The 12,877-nt window shown below is 46.2% G+C and overlaps 1 protein-coding gene across 1 annotated transcript in view; it reads right to left on the bottom strand.

Annotated features, from left to right (window-relative positions):
* LOC144104679 (PIH1 domain-containing protein 1-like) overlaps window positions 1-12,877 on the bottom strand; it is a 189,167-nt gene that overhangs the window by 122,768 nt on the left and 53,522 nt on the right. The window contains exon 5 of the mRNA XM_077637817.1: window positions 10,069-10,165. Within this exon, the coding sequence (XP_077493943.1) occupies window positions 10,069-10,165 (97 nt within the window). The remainder of the gene's footprint in view (window positions 1-10,068; window positions 10,166-12,877) is intronic.

The raw sequence follows: 12,877 nt of genomic DNA, 5'->3' as shown, positions 1-12,877 counted from the left end.
ATCCCAAAGATGAACAGGTCACAGAAAATACCACAGCAGCATGTGGTATCATAAGCTTTCTCTAAATCAAAGAAAACAGATAAACAGTGCTGTTTATGCACAAAGGCGTCCCTTACGCAAGATTCGAAGGAAACGAGCTGGTCAGTGGTTGACCGGTTAGCCCTAAATCCAGCTTGGTGCTGGTCAAGAAGACCGTTGATTTCAAGAAAATGCTCAAGGTGACGATTTAACATTTTTTCAAAGAGTTTACATAAACAGCTGGTTAGGGCAATTGGCTGATAACTGGCCGCAAGTGTGGCTTCTTTGCCTTGATTTAATACCGGGATAATAATCGCTTCTTTGCAGGCTTTTGGAAGACGTTCAGCAGCCCATATCTTATTAAACAGGCACAGGACAGTTTCAAGGGTTTCTTCATGCAAGTGCCTGAGTACTCCATATGTGACCCTGTCAGGGCCTGCTGCTATTGAGTTGCCACAAGTGCTAAGGCAACTTTCAACTCTTGTAATGTCAATGGGCTATTATATCCAGGATAACGGCGGAATTTTGACCATGCTTTCTTGCACTGTGCATTCCGCCGTGGCTTTCGTTTGTTTTGCATTTTACCCAATGTCTGTGGAATGGATTTCTGTGCAGCGTCCACAATATGCAATGTGACCAAGGATTGAGATTCACCTAAACCTATGTTTGTAGTAATTGATGAACAGGGCAATGCTGAGAGTTCCCGGAACAACTTCCAGTCAGCAATCTGTTCTTTAATCTTCATAGGATTATTTACCCTTGAATTTATGTTTTCAGTGTACATATTTTATAGAAATGGGGAAGTGGTCACTTCCATAGCGGTCATTAATAACGGCTCACTCAGTAGCTGCCAAGAGCAATGGAGAGCCAATAGCAAGGTCTATCGCGGTGTATGAGCTGCGTGTTGCGTTAAAATGTGTTGGTTCTCTTCTATTGAATAAGCATGAGCTGAATTGCGTGCCCTCTGAGACGAGACGCCACCCGGCCCCCTGGCATGCTGCGTCAGCGTAGGATCTTTTAGAGAGAAGCGAGAGCTTCTTCCGGGCTTCCGAGAATGTGATGTTTTCGGTGACCTTCAGTTGAATTATTTCTTTCTCGTTTTGAAATGTCTCACATGTTCGTGAGTAGGTGGCACGTGGCAGTTTGGACAGACCACTTGAGCGGCACTGCAGTTGTCGGTTGGGTGCTCATGGGCACCGCACTTCACACATGTAAGTTTTCCACGGCATGTTTTGCATCTGTGTCCATAGTTTTTGCAGTTGAAGCACCTTCCTTGGTTGGGGATATAGGAATGAACTTTACAGTGGATGAATTCTGCTTTGACAGCATCTTGTAGACGGGAGCGTTCAAAAGTCAAGACGATGTGGGGTGTCAGCACCTCTTCATCGTTCTGCCTTATGGTGATGCGACAAAGGGCAATGACACCTTGATCTCGGAAGCCTTCAAGGAGGTCCGAGTCTGTTTCACGGATAAGGTTGCGTTCGGATATAACGCCTTGTACTGTGCTTAGGCTGCGGTGGGGGGAGATGGTTACCAGGAGGTGAGCAAACAGTTTTTGCTTGAGTAGGTTGAGTAGGGTGTCTGAGTGGTCTTTCTGTGACACTTTGACAAGAACGTCAGTTTTTTTGCATTGTAGTTTTTGCCTATCATTTTATCCAGAGTCCTAGGAATGAGAAAAACAGACATGGCAGCAATTGATTCATTGTCTACAAGAGAGTGGATGATCAGGAAACGAGGAAAACGTTCAGAGCTTGGTCGAGTTCTGGCAATACTTTCATCGGTGTGGTTCCTTTTCAGGGACCGATCAGGTTTTTAAGAAGAATTACCCACATGATATTGATATGCTGACGGTTCCTAAAATGTCGCCTGTGGTTTACTGTCTTATTCACAGGAAGGTCCCGGAGCCCCCCACCTGGTAAACAGATGGGGAGCCCTTCGGCTGGAGCTTGACCATGGCCCCGATCGCGACCGTTGATGGTTTCTACCCTTCACCTTAACACCTATCGCCATGGTGCGGACGACAGCTTCGGTGTGGGGGCTAAGGGTCCGTGGTGGTGCCAAGCACCATCACCTTGAGACTCAAGGTGCTCTTGCGGGAAGGTAGAATTTTTGAAAAATTGAGCTTCTCAGCTTTTCCCATCGGTCAATTGCCTCATATTACTATTTGAAGCAATTTTCAAATAAATAGTTGCCTAATAAGTCCAAAAGGCTGAGGCGATTTGTAACACATTGGAGGCCTTTTTAGGAACTCATTGGTACAATGGTGTAGTTGAAATGGCTGCAAAATGACATTAAACTCTTACAGTCATTCTGAGTGCAATTTTACCATTTGTATGCATGTCAGACATTTACAGAGCTTGCACCTTATAAAAGGCAGCTTGTTACTTGTCTGGGTATCTGCATCACCAAGTGAGCATTTTCTTTCCTCAAATCCAGTTGAGGGCATGAATAAGGCTAAGCTGTGTATCTTGATTCAAACAAGTGGGCCATGAACTGGAGCAAAAAATGAGAGCAGCTGTGCCCTTCTCTGTCTGCAGCACAGATCATGGGAGCTGGGGATAACCCCCCTTGTAAGCAGTTACGACCACAAAACCATGCCTGTGCACATTTAGAATACTGCCACAATGTTTTGTTGCGGTCATTTTTCAGACCTTATTCCCCGTTCACCAGGTGGCCCGATTGCTGAGATCACATTTAGCAATGTTTGTGATGATGCAAGTGCATGATATGGAAAATACTGAGTGTTCAGATATTGTGGGCGGCTTGATTATGGGTTGGCACTGAAATTATAATTAATCGAATCAACCTGCACACCGCTGCACTCTGCGTAAGACTGGAGGGGGCGGAGCGACGAACCTTTCCACGCCACGTGCAAAAGCACAGATTCGGACTTCTGACCGGCGACAGGGGCTACGTCTCAGTATCCGGAGGCATGAGACATAGACAACTTCTTTAACAAACACTTTACTTTGGGACAGATCAAAAATAAAATATTACAGAATCAAGCCTAACAAAAGACCTTCAGTTGGTCAGGCGCGACACAATCAACAAGGACACAACTCCAATTCCAACAAATGCATTAGTAAGAGGAAAGAAACACAAGGGTAATAACTATACAGCAATGCTATGCGATTGAAGAAATACTATACAAAAGATTAGTGTGAGCGAAAAGGCAAAGAAAAAGAGTTCGAAAGAGTGGGGAGAAATGGTGGCTTATCTGCGGAGTCGTAAGGTCCACTCGCAGGGAGTGTCGGGCTGCGGATGCTCACTGCGGGCCCGATGTGGTGTAGAGGACACCGGTGATCTTAAGACACACGTCTTTGGTGCTGCCGTCATCGCGCTCTACACGTCAGACTCCTGCTTAAGCTCGCTTGCCGACCACTTCCCTGGCCGACCTCACGCACGCACAGATTTCTCCAAGCCACCTGCTCGGCTAGTTGTTTTGCCGCCACCACGTCCTCGTGGCAAACAAACAAAAAAAAAAACTCTTCTGGCGTCGCGCACAAACTAGATGCAGATATTGAAAGAAAAAAAAAAGCACAAAGGAATGGCAAAGGAACATGAGAAAAGCCCCGATCCTAACGAGGAGCGCATGCGAAGTCTGGCGTTCAACCCGAAGCGGCCACCATTGCTTCTGTGGCCACTTCCAACACAACCACACAACAATACTGGGAGGAAGCAGAATGGCCTTGAGTGACCCTCCAGCGAGAGGAACACGCGGGAGGTCAAAATGGTTGCCGCCATGCCCAGGCATGTTCCCGAAGAACAGAGGTGCCTTGGCTACCATGGCCGCCACAAAAGTGAACGGAAGGACAGGGCGGGCTCGCAAACTGTAACACTGAGCCATATGAGTACCCAGCTAAACACCTCCCTGAAATTAGACACAAACTGGAGTGGGAAATGAAAGCTGCCATCACATGACCTTGCGCAGGACAGTCCTGCCCAGAGGAGGATGCCCAGTGTACCACGATTCCCCACATTTCAACAAGAGCACTTCATTGAGCACCACTGGCGAAGAAGCAACCTGCCTTTGATTTTGTGCAGTTGCCACGTAATGCTGACATGACGCGGTAAGCCGCACAAAGAGAAAACAGCTGGCATAGGCTACTTCTCATCGCAAACATTCACCAACTTAATTGATCATGTACATATTATACCCTTGACATGGCAGCTGTGATAAGCGCATCACATCCAACCATGGTCCCTGCATGAGCGAGGGCCACTTGTGTGGGGACCTGTGCTGAGAAGACCTTCCAGCAGACAGAGGCTGTTGATGACAAACAAGTGTAGTACTATACCGGATTTGCATAATTTGAGCCTGCGCATAATTTGCGCAGCCGCAACTTTTTACCCGAATTTTTGAAAGAAAAAAAAAAAAAAATCTCGGGCTCTCGTGTCCAAAAATTTACTCAGGTGCTCGCAAGGCAGACTTGGGAAGATCGGCATCGCTGAGTGTGGTTGCAAAAGGTGCGAGTGGCATGAGCCCGAGTTGTGCACCATGCGCTTTCCCAGACAAACAGTTGTGCGTGCGTCCGAATCCGAAACTACCGGACCATTTGCTCTGCCGCTAGTCAGCTGGGTTGCAAGCTAGGGCGTCGTTTTATCGCCTACTGCTGGCTTCTCGATTGTATTCGGTCATTCCAGCTCCTATAGGTGGCGCGGCGGCAGTATGACATGGCGTACAAGGCGGTAGTGGTGCCAGTGGCCTAGCGTGCGTAAGAAGCAAAGCGTCTTCTTGACATTGTGGCATCTTTGGCGTGAGATTTAGGGTCCAGATAAGCAGCAGTAAGTGAGTATAGGTTATTAATAAGATCTTATGCTTAAGCTTGGCTGCATTAAAGGCTCGAAACAAAATTTTATAGATACAAGCATGGAATCCGTAGTTGCGTGAAATTTGGAGTCCAGACAAGCAGCAGTAAGTGATTATCTGATATTAATAAGATCCTATGCTTAAGTTTGGCTGCATTACAGGCCTGAAATAAATTTTTATCGATATGAGCATGGAATCGTTAGTTTACAAGTGCCGCAAAAACTCTGTTGGCATTGGAACTTGCGAACTGAGCACAGTAAAGTGCGACAAACACTTTTAACTGTATTTCGCGCTTTCACTTCCTTGTTTTTTCGGCGCGTTCCTGTGCAGTGATTGCAGTCTATATGCGGGTAAGGACCTCACTTTTTGTTTGCAATTTTAGTCATTTTCAGCACTGACCCGAAAGCGAATTCAACCGTCCAGGTGTTCAGCTGGTGCCTGAAGGAACAACTTTAATGATCCAGCCAGTCTGATATTATTTATTTTTCGTGCCCACACGAGCGCGGCCCTTACCCACATAAATACAGTACGTGTATTTATTGCACGCTGATCTTATAAGGATGCGATTGAAAAAAAAAATCAGCTCTGGCCATGGTCTGTGGTGTCCTATACTACTGCACTTACCAATTAAAACATCGATCAAAATCAACTTTTTAATGTCTGGCTGTATCAAGCAAGCCAGAAACATCAAAATCCTTGAGCCTACAATTTTGACTCGTGATTAGCTACTTGTTTAGGTAAAAATAAAAGTTTTACCAGTGCTCTACATTTTCTCATTGAGGAATTCTGTTCGGTGGTTTCGGCGGAGCTCTACTGCAGATTGAATTGCATCCGACTATACTCCATCTGCATTGTACGTTGGTCACACATGCGGTAATAGAAGAGGCAACGTCTACTGTTGTCTGAAGTGGCAGTCAGAGGGTCATTAGAGCTTTACACTACAGTCGAAATCAATGTGTTTTTGACTAGCGGGAGAAAAGCACTGCGACTGAGTGAGCAGACGACAGTTGGCAAGAAATGTTTGCGGCTATTCAGCCACTTGGCGCATAATATCCGAGAAATAAAGGTACAATTGTGAAGTTCTTGCCATTCATATCGCCATTTAGCAATCACGTTGTCGCCAGAAAGCCGTGCCTAATCTAGACCAGAATGGACTGAAGCTTGATGACAAATCTTTGTTTGCTGCAAACATTCGCCTTAAAATATAAGCAATGTACTTCTCATCAGCTCAGTTTTTAGGCAATGCACTGCTTTCATGCAGCTGTAATACGCTATGTTCGTCGCATGAACAAAACTCCGAACAGGAATGCATTGACGACACGGTGTCGTGGTGTCAACCAAGTACGTCGCTTAGGAACAGACGGGTCATGGAGCTGAAACGCGTTACCAACCTGCCGAATGCACTAAATTAATGCCTCTTGAACTCTTTACGCGTTGGCAGAAACAACATACGTAGTTGCAGTTTGAATGTTCGCATATCATGGGATAACAGAATATGCTCATTTTTGACGCGTATCTCACACTCCTATCCACTGTGATTGCACGTGCCACGGAGAGCGATCACCGAGGAAGAGGCTGTGTGGCGTCGCTGAAACGACAGAATCGTTGCCTGTTTATTGCTTTGAGCTGCGCACGTGCTGTCATGCCATTCCATGGGGGACTACATAGAGTGGGGCGGGGGCGGTAGTGGGTATGCGTCATTCTTAAGCGAGAAGAAATAGCGCACAAAGGAAGACTAGACGAGTGAGTGGAAACGGATAGCGGTTGTCCTCTGTGCGCTATTACCTCTTGCTGAAGAATGAATCATCAACATGCCCAAACCTATTCTCGGTTATGTAATCAACATCTGCAGGCCATAAGGGGTGCGAAAGCGGGTCTACGTGTAGGCGGAAATATACTGCGCGTTATGACCTTTGTTGAGTTTGTAAAGACGTGCTGACAAAACTTTTGCGAGATTTGCGCACCCCGTTTTTGACGACCTAATTGAAAAAAAAAATCCCGCAAATTACGCAAGTAAATACGGTATGTTGCTATTGCTATCACACCTGCCAATATGCTTTTATGTGTAGATAGCTGAAAGGCATGAAAGCAAACTAATATTTGTACATATTCTTCTTTTCAGCCAACATGCTCCAACCACTGCCAGCAGCAGCCCTTGACTTTCCTACAGGTGCTCCGCTACGCACATATTTTCTTACTGCACGCTAGAGAGAAAGCTGGCGGCTTTTCACTTCATCCACCATGGGTGCCCGAGGCATGCTGGGAGCTCTCAGCCCAAGTCCGAGCTTTTTGTTCTGAGGGATAAACCAAGAGGGATACATGCGAGGCACTATACGCTGCCACCACCTTTAGAGGTGAAAGTGGGGGGAGTACCGGTCGCTGAGGTCCAAATGATCAGGATCCTGGGTATGTATCTGCAGACTAACAGGAAGAATAGCGAGTCCTTGCAAAGGCTTAAAAATACGGTCAATGCTACCGTGCGGCTAATCAGGAGAATCGCCAATCGTAAGAGAGGTGCTAAGGAAAAAGACTTGTGTAAGCTAGTGCAGGCATTTGTGCTCAGTAGAATAGTGTATGCGACGCCTTATTTGAAGTTGGACGCGGCGGAAAAAGGAAAGGTGGAGGCTATGATTAGGCAGGCGTATAAAGCGGCCCTTGGGTTGCCTCAAAATGCGTCTACCGAAAGGCTGCTGGGATTAGGGGTGCACAACACCCTAGAAGAACTACGGGAGGTGCACTTGGTGATGGGAGGTGCACTTGGTGATGCAGCTCGGTAGGCTTTCAAAAACAAAAGCAGGAAGGGACATATTGGAAAGGATCGGCATTGGAGTTGACGTTCCAGCCGGTGACACGAAAATTCAGATGAGGCGGGAAATGCACAAGGGCTTGTACATAAAACCTTTGCCCAAGAACATGCATCCAATACATCATGAGGACCGCAGGAAGGCAAGAGCCAAAGCTTTACATGCTAAGTACGGGCAGTACAACGGGGCAGTCTATGTAGATGTCGCCGAGTATAAGGACAAGGATGCATTTGCAATTGCGGTGGTGGACGGGCGAGGACGCTTGATTGCCTCTGGATCAGTCAAAACCCGCCCCCCAGAAACTGCTGAGGAAGCGGCGATAGCACTAGCTATGACTAGTAGTAATGCTGACCTGATCTTCAGCGATTCAAAAACAGCCATCCGAAATTTGGCGAGGGGCAGAATATCTGTCGCAGCGGCGCGGTTGCTGAATCAGGCCACGGAGCGAGGGATTACGGAGACGGAAATTGTCTGGGTACCTGCACACTCTGGGAACCCTGGGAACGAGACGGCTCACATGAATGCTCGAGGTTTCGTCAGCCGAGTAGGTGAGCTGGACGTCCCGGGAAGGTCCACGAGAGATGGGCTGGTATCCTTTCATGACATTACTAATCATTTCAGACTTGAGCAGAGGATTTATCCACCCCCGGACAAGCAATCGGTGAAGGCGCAGGAATGCGTCTGGCGACGATTGCAGACTAGATGTTTCTTCAACCCATACGTATTGAGCAAAATCTACCCGGACATTCAGCCGGAGTGCAAATGGTGTCACGAATTGGCAACCTATGACCACATATTATGGAGCTGTAGCATAGCACCGCCACCGGCGGACATTATGCGTGATCCTTCCCTCGAGCAGTGGGAGGCCGTGTTGGCCAGCTCAGACCCGGTCGTCCAGACCAGGGCCGTGGAGTGGGCCACCCAGGTCGCCGTCAGCCATGGGTTGATGGCCATCTGACACGGAATCGTCCACACATGCTCTCTGACGAAAATAAAGTTTTTCCATCCATCCATGCTGGGACAAACTGGATTGACATCTAGTGGCTTGTTGACTGTGCTACAGATTGTATTTTTTTGGTGGTTCAGTTTCGTTTTTATCACTGCAGGTTTTACTGATATTTTGTGCGCCTTGTGGTTGTGTAGTGCAGCTACGCACATTGTTCATTTGAGATCCGAAGTATCCAAAGGCACTTCCATAGACTCGAAGTGAGCTGACCAGTGTCTGGTGCCTGCTAGGCCTAAATTACGGTTGCCCCCTCACTGGGAGCGATCTATGCAGCATGCTGGGTTTTGCTCAGCGGGAACCTGTGCTACCTGTTCATTGAAATGTGAAAGAAGGGAACAAGTTTTTTTTTTTTTTTTTGTGAACTGAGAACTTAACAGACCGCTGCTGTGAACACTGCACATTTCTTGTAGGAGTCTCTGAGACACTTTAAATGCGCAAAATTAAGCACTTCGACCAGCGCAACTTATGTTAACCGTACTCGCTGAGGATTGTGTTCGAAGACTGGCGATGGCGTGCATTGCATGCACGAACAACTTCCACCGCATGAACTAATTCACACAAATACCTGCACGTTGCACTTGTCAGCATGGACACGACCGTCACTTACTTGAGTTAGGAGAGGTTTTTCTTGGAAAAATTTGTAAATGCAGTGCCAGGACATGCAGAGACCTGGCACTTAGTGTGCGCAAACTAATTCCTCATAGACAAGCGGAGGATCGGGCAAGTTTCTCGCGGCACGAACATATCGTATGCACGGACATAGGGCACGTCCCGCAATAGCAGACTACACCAATGAAACATTTCCATTTTTCACAATGCGTAAAAAGAAGCTTCTAAAATGTAGTATTTTAAGAATGTATTTTAAGAATGAACAATTTTTTTGCAAGAGTATTCGCTCTAAAAAGCTTGTCAAACGCAAAAAATTATTTTCCACGATCGGCTATGTTCTGAGGCATGGAGAGAAAGCCCTCTCTTGCCATGGGCAAATCCAGTGCTTGTCTGCTCATTTATTGCAATGTACAGTTACCATATTTTATGACAGGGCATACTGATTGCAAAACAATGCTTTCGTGCAACATATAATTTGCAGAAATCTGTATTTCTGCAGTCGTAGTCATGTTTTAAGGCCAAGCCAAGTGCGCCTTGATGTCTTCCCAGCGATCCCACGGTGGACGAAGTGGTCCTCCATGGCTCTTTCAGAAACTCTCATACACAGTGGCACCAGCTTTCCCTCTAGGTAATATTTAGAAACTCTATGGCTATGCACTGTCTTTTCTGTACACAAGACAGTACACATAGAGCTCTACAGGAGGCAAACGGGGTGCTATAAAAGCACTATACGTAGTCATGCACTATAAGTAATGCCCTCAGGTGGTTTGCACAGGAACAAGCCATGAGGTGAGAATAACCACAACAAATGAATCGCTCACGTAGGCAGTTCTGAGATGAGGGGGCCCTTCCTGTCCTGGATGCAGTGGTCGGGCATGGTGCCCATGTAGGGCCGGTTCTTGAGTACCACATAGTTTTCTGGAAGGATACAGACGACATACTTTTGTCTCCAGAAGGGCATCATGCAGATTATAAATATGAACAAGACAAGGCCAGTTGTTGCATCGCTACGCTGTTTATGATGCCACTGAAGTCAGAAATTTGTTACCAGCTCGTTTCCTCATTAACACAGTTTAGAAAGCTAAGTGTAAAAAGAAACAAGCAAATAACGTGTGCCACTCCCCACGGGTCCCATTAGAAGGACTTTGGTGTAGGCCAGTTGGTATGACATCATGAAGAGCAAAACCGCAAAACAGGACGGGACTGAGGCAGAGGAAAGGGCATATGCTACAAATTAGAGCTCGCTTTTTTTTTCTTTTTTAATGAAGCTTCATTTTCAGCCCAATGTGTGCTGCAAACAGCATGTGCAATAAAATACAGTAGACTCCAGATAAGACAAACAACTCATACCATTTGGTTGGTTCCCCATAGGATTCAATGTAAAAAAAAAAAAAAAATCTGCTTAAGATGAACTATTTCGCGCGTGATTTGGTTAAGACAAACTTTTGCAGTGACCACGAACGCCGTTGACGTACCACGCCCAACGGCACTCGTGGGGAATCTACGCGGCACTTTAGAGGAAAGGAAAAAATAAAAACTTTGCACAAAAGAAAACGCACCCCGACAAGATAGCGGCGAAGCTTTCTTGCCGATGCAGAAAAAGCAGGGCACCTTCATTTCATTTCATTTTATTACCTTAAAGGCCCCAAAAGAGGGGTGCTACACAAGGGGTGGCAACAATTAAAAGCACAGATTCACAATAACAGGAAAGTTTTTACATTTTCAGCGAAAAGACTAGGGCAAGTGATGATGGCAACGTTGTTTGGAAGGCCGTTCCAGTCTGCGGCTGCACGAGGAAAGAAAGAATTAGAAAAAGTGACGGTGCGTGAGCGTGGACGGGCAACTTGTAGGTGATGGCTGGTGCGATGAGATATGCGTGCTGGGGGAAGAATATAAGGTGCGATGTGCATACGGCTGTGGAAGAATTTGTGAAATAAAGACAGGCTGGCAACGTGACGGCGGAGCGATAAGGGTGATAATCCGGATGCTGTTTTTAAGGAGGAAACGCTGATGTCATAAGAGTACGATGAATGAATGAAGCGAGCAGCGCGATTTTGAACAGATTCGAGGGCATAGATGAGGTAAGCTTGATGAGGATTCCAAATGGGCGATGCATATTTTAGTTTGAACCTGACGAATGATTTGTAAGCTAATAACTTGACATGTTTTGGAGCATGGTGAAGATGGCGCACGAGGAAACCTAGCGTCTTGTTTGCTGACGATATTATGTTAGTAACATGCAAGCTCCAAGAAAGATCGCTAGAAATTGTTATGCCTAGGTACTTGTATGACTGAACTAGTTGTACGGGAACTTCTGATATTTCGTAAGAGAAAATTAGAGGATTACGGCGGCGGCTGATGGACAAAAGATTACATTTACATAGGTTAAGTTCCATTAGCCACTTATTACACCACTCCTGAACAGCATTGAGACTGGTCAGCAGAGGTGAGAATAGGACGATAAAGTACACAGTCGTCAGCGAACATGCATATGTTAGATGTTATGTTTGAAAGCAGATCATTAATGTACACGAGAAAGAGTAGTGGGCCAAGCACAGATCCCTGTGGAACGCCCGACGTTACTAGGAGTGAGTTCTTATTGTTAACGGAGACAAACTGCGAACGATTAGTTAAAAACTCTTCAATCCACTTCAAAATATGGGGGTGCAAATTTAATTGGGAAAGTTTTATCAGGAGGAGTTTATGGAGTACTTTATCAAAGGCTTTTGCAAAATCTAAAAATACGATGTCAGTCTGTAGATTACAATCAAGATTAGCATGCAGATCGTGAATGAACGCAGCAAGTTGGGTCTCGCAGGAATAACCCCGACGAAACCCGTGCTGAGCAGGTTGAAAAAAGTTGTTCGAATCAAGGAATGCCATGATATGGGTATAGATGACGTGTTCCATGATTTTGCAGGGAATACTAGTTAGAGAGATGGGACGGTAATTAAGTGGCGAGTTCTTGTTACCTGATTTGTAGGCTGGAACGACCTTCCTAATTTTCCAGTCTATGGGCAGTTGACCTGTGAAGAGTGACTGAGCGAATAACAAGCACAACAGAGATGAACATATATCTTTGGTATTAATCAGTATTTTAGCGTTGATATTGTCAGATCCTGCAGAGGATGAAACTTTAATGTTTTCAATTAGTGACGAAATTCCTGCTGAAGAAAATGTAAGAGAAGGCATAGTGTAATAAGAACACAGCACACTACTAATACAGCACACACAACACACCAGAGCACAGCACAGTAATAAGAGCACAGCACAGTAATAAGCACAGCATCATGAACAACCAGCCGAACCGTCCAGGCACCGAACAGAGACCGCGTTCAGTCCAGAGCACGCGCGAGTGACCGAGCGTTCGGCGCTCGAGCTTTGGAGTGTTCGGCGCTCGAGCTTCGCAATGTTCGGCGCTTCTCGTCGTCTTCTTCGTTGAGCGCCAGCCTCTGTAGATTCTAAAGCCCTTGTCCAGTCTTACAATAGTATCTTGAATAACTGGGGCGTTTGGGGGAAATGTCGGATCTGTTTCATTAGTAAACACGGAAGAAAAGGCTGCGTTGAACATATTGGCGCATTCTGTTTCGCATACAGTTTCACCCGAACCATCGGTGAGGGAAATAGTGC

This window comes from Amblyomma americanum, chromosome 9 (assembly GCF_052857255.1).
Source record: "Amblyomma americanum isolate KBUSLIRL-KWMA chromosome 9, ASM5285725v1, whole genome shotgun sequence".
Lineage (NCBI taxonomy): Eukaryota > Metazoa > Arthropoda > Arachnida > Ixodida > Ixodidae > Amblyomma > Amblyomma americanum.
Note: the sequence above shows the minus strand (reverse complement) of the source record. Positions and strands in the feature narration are given on the sequence as shown.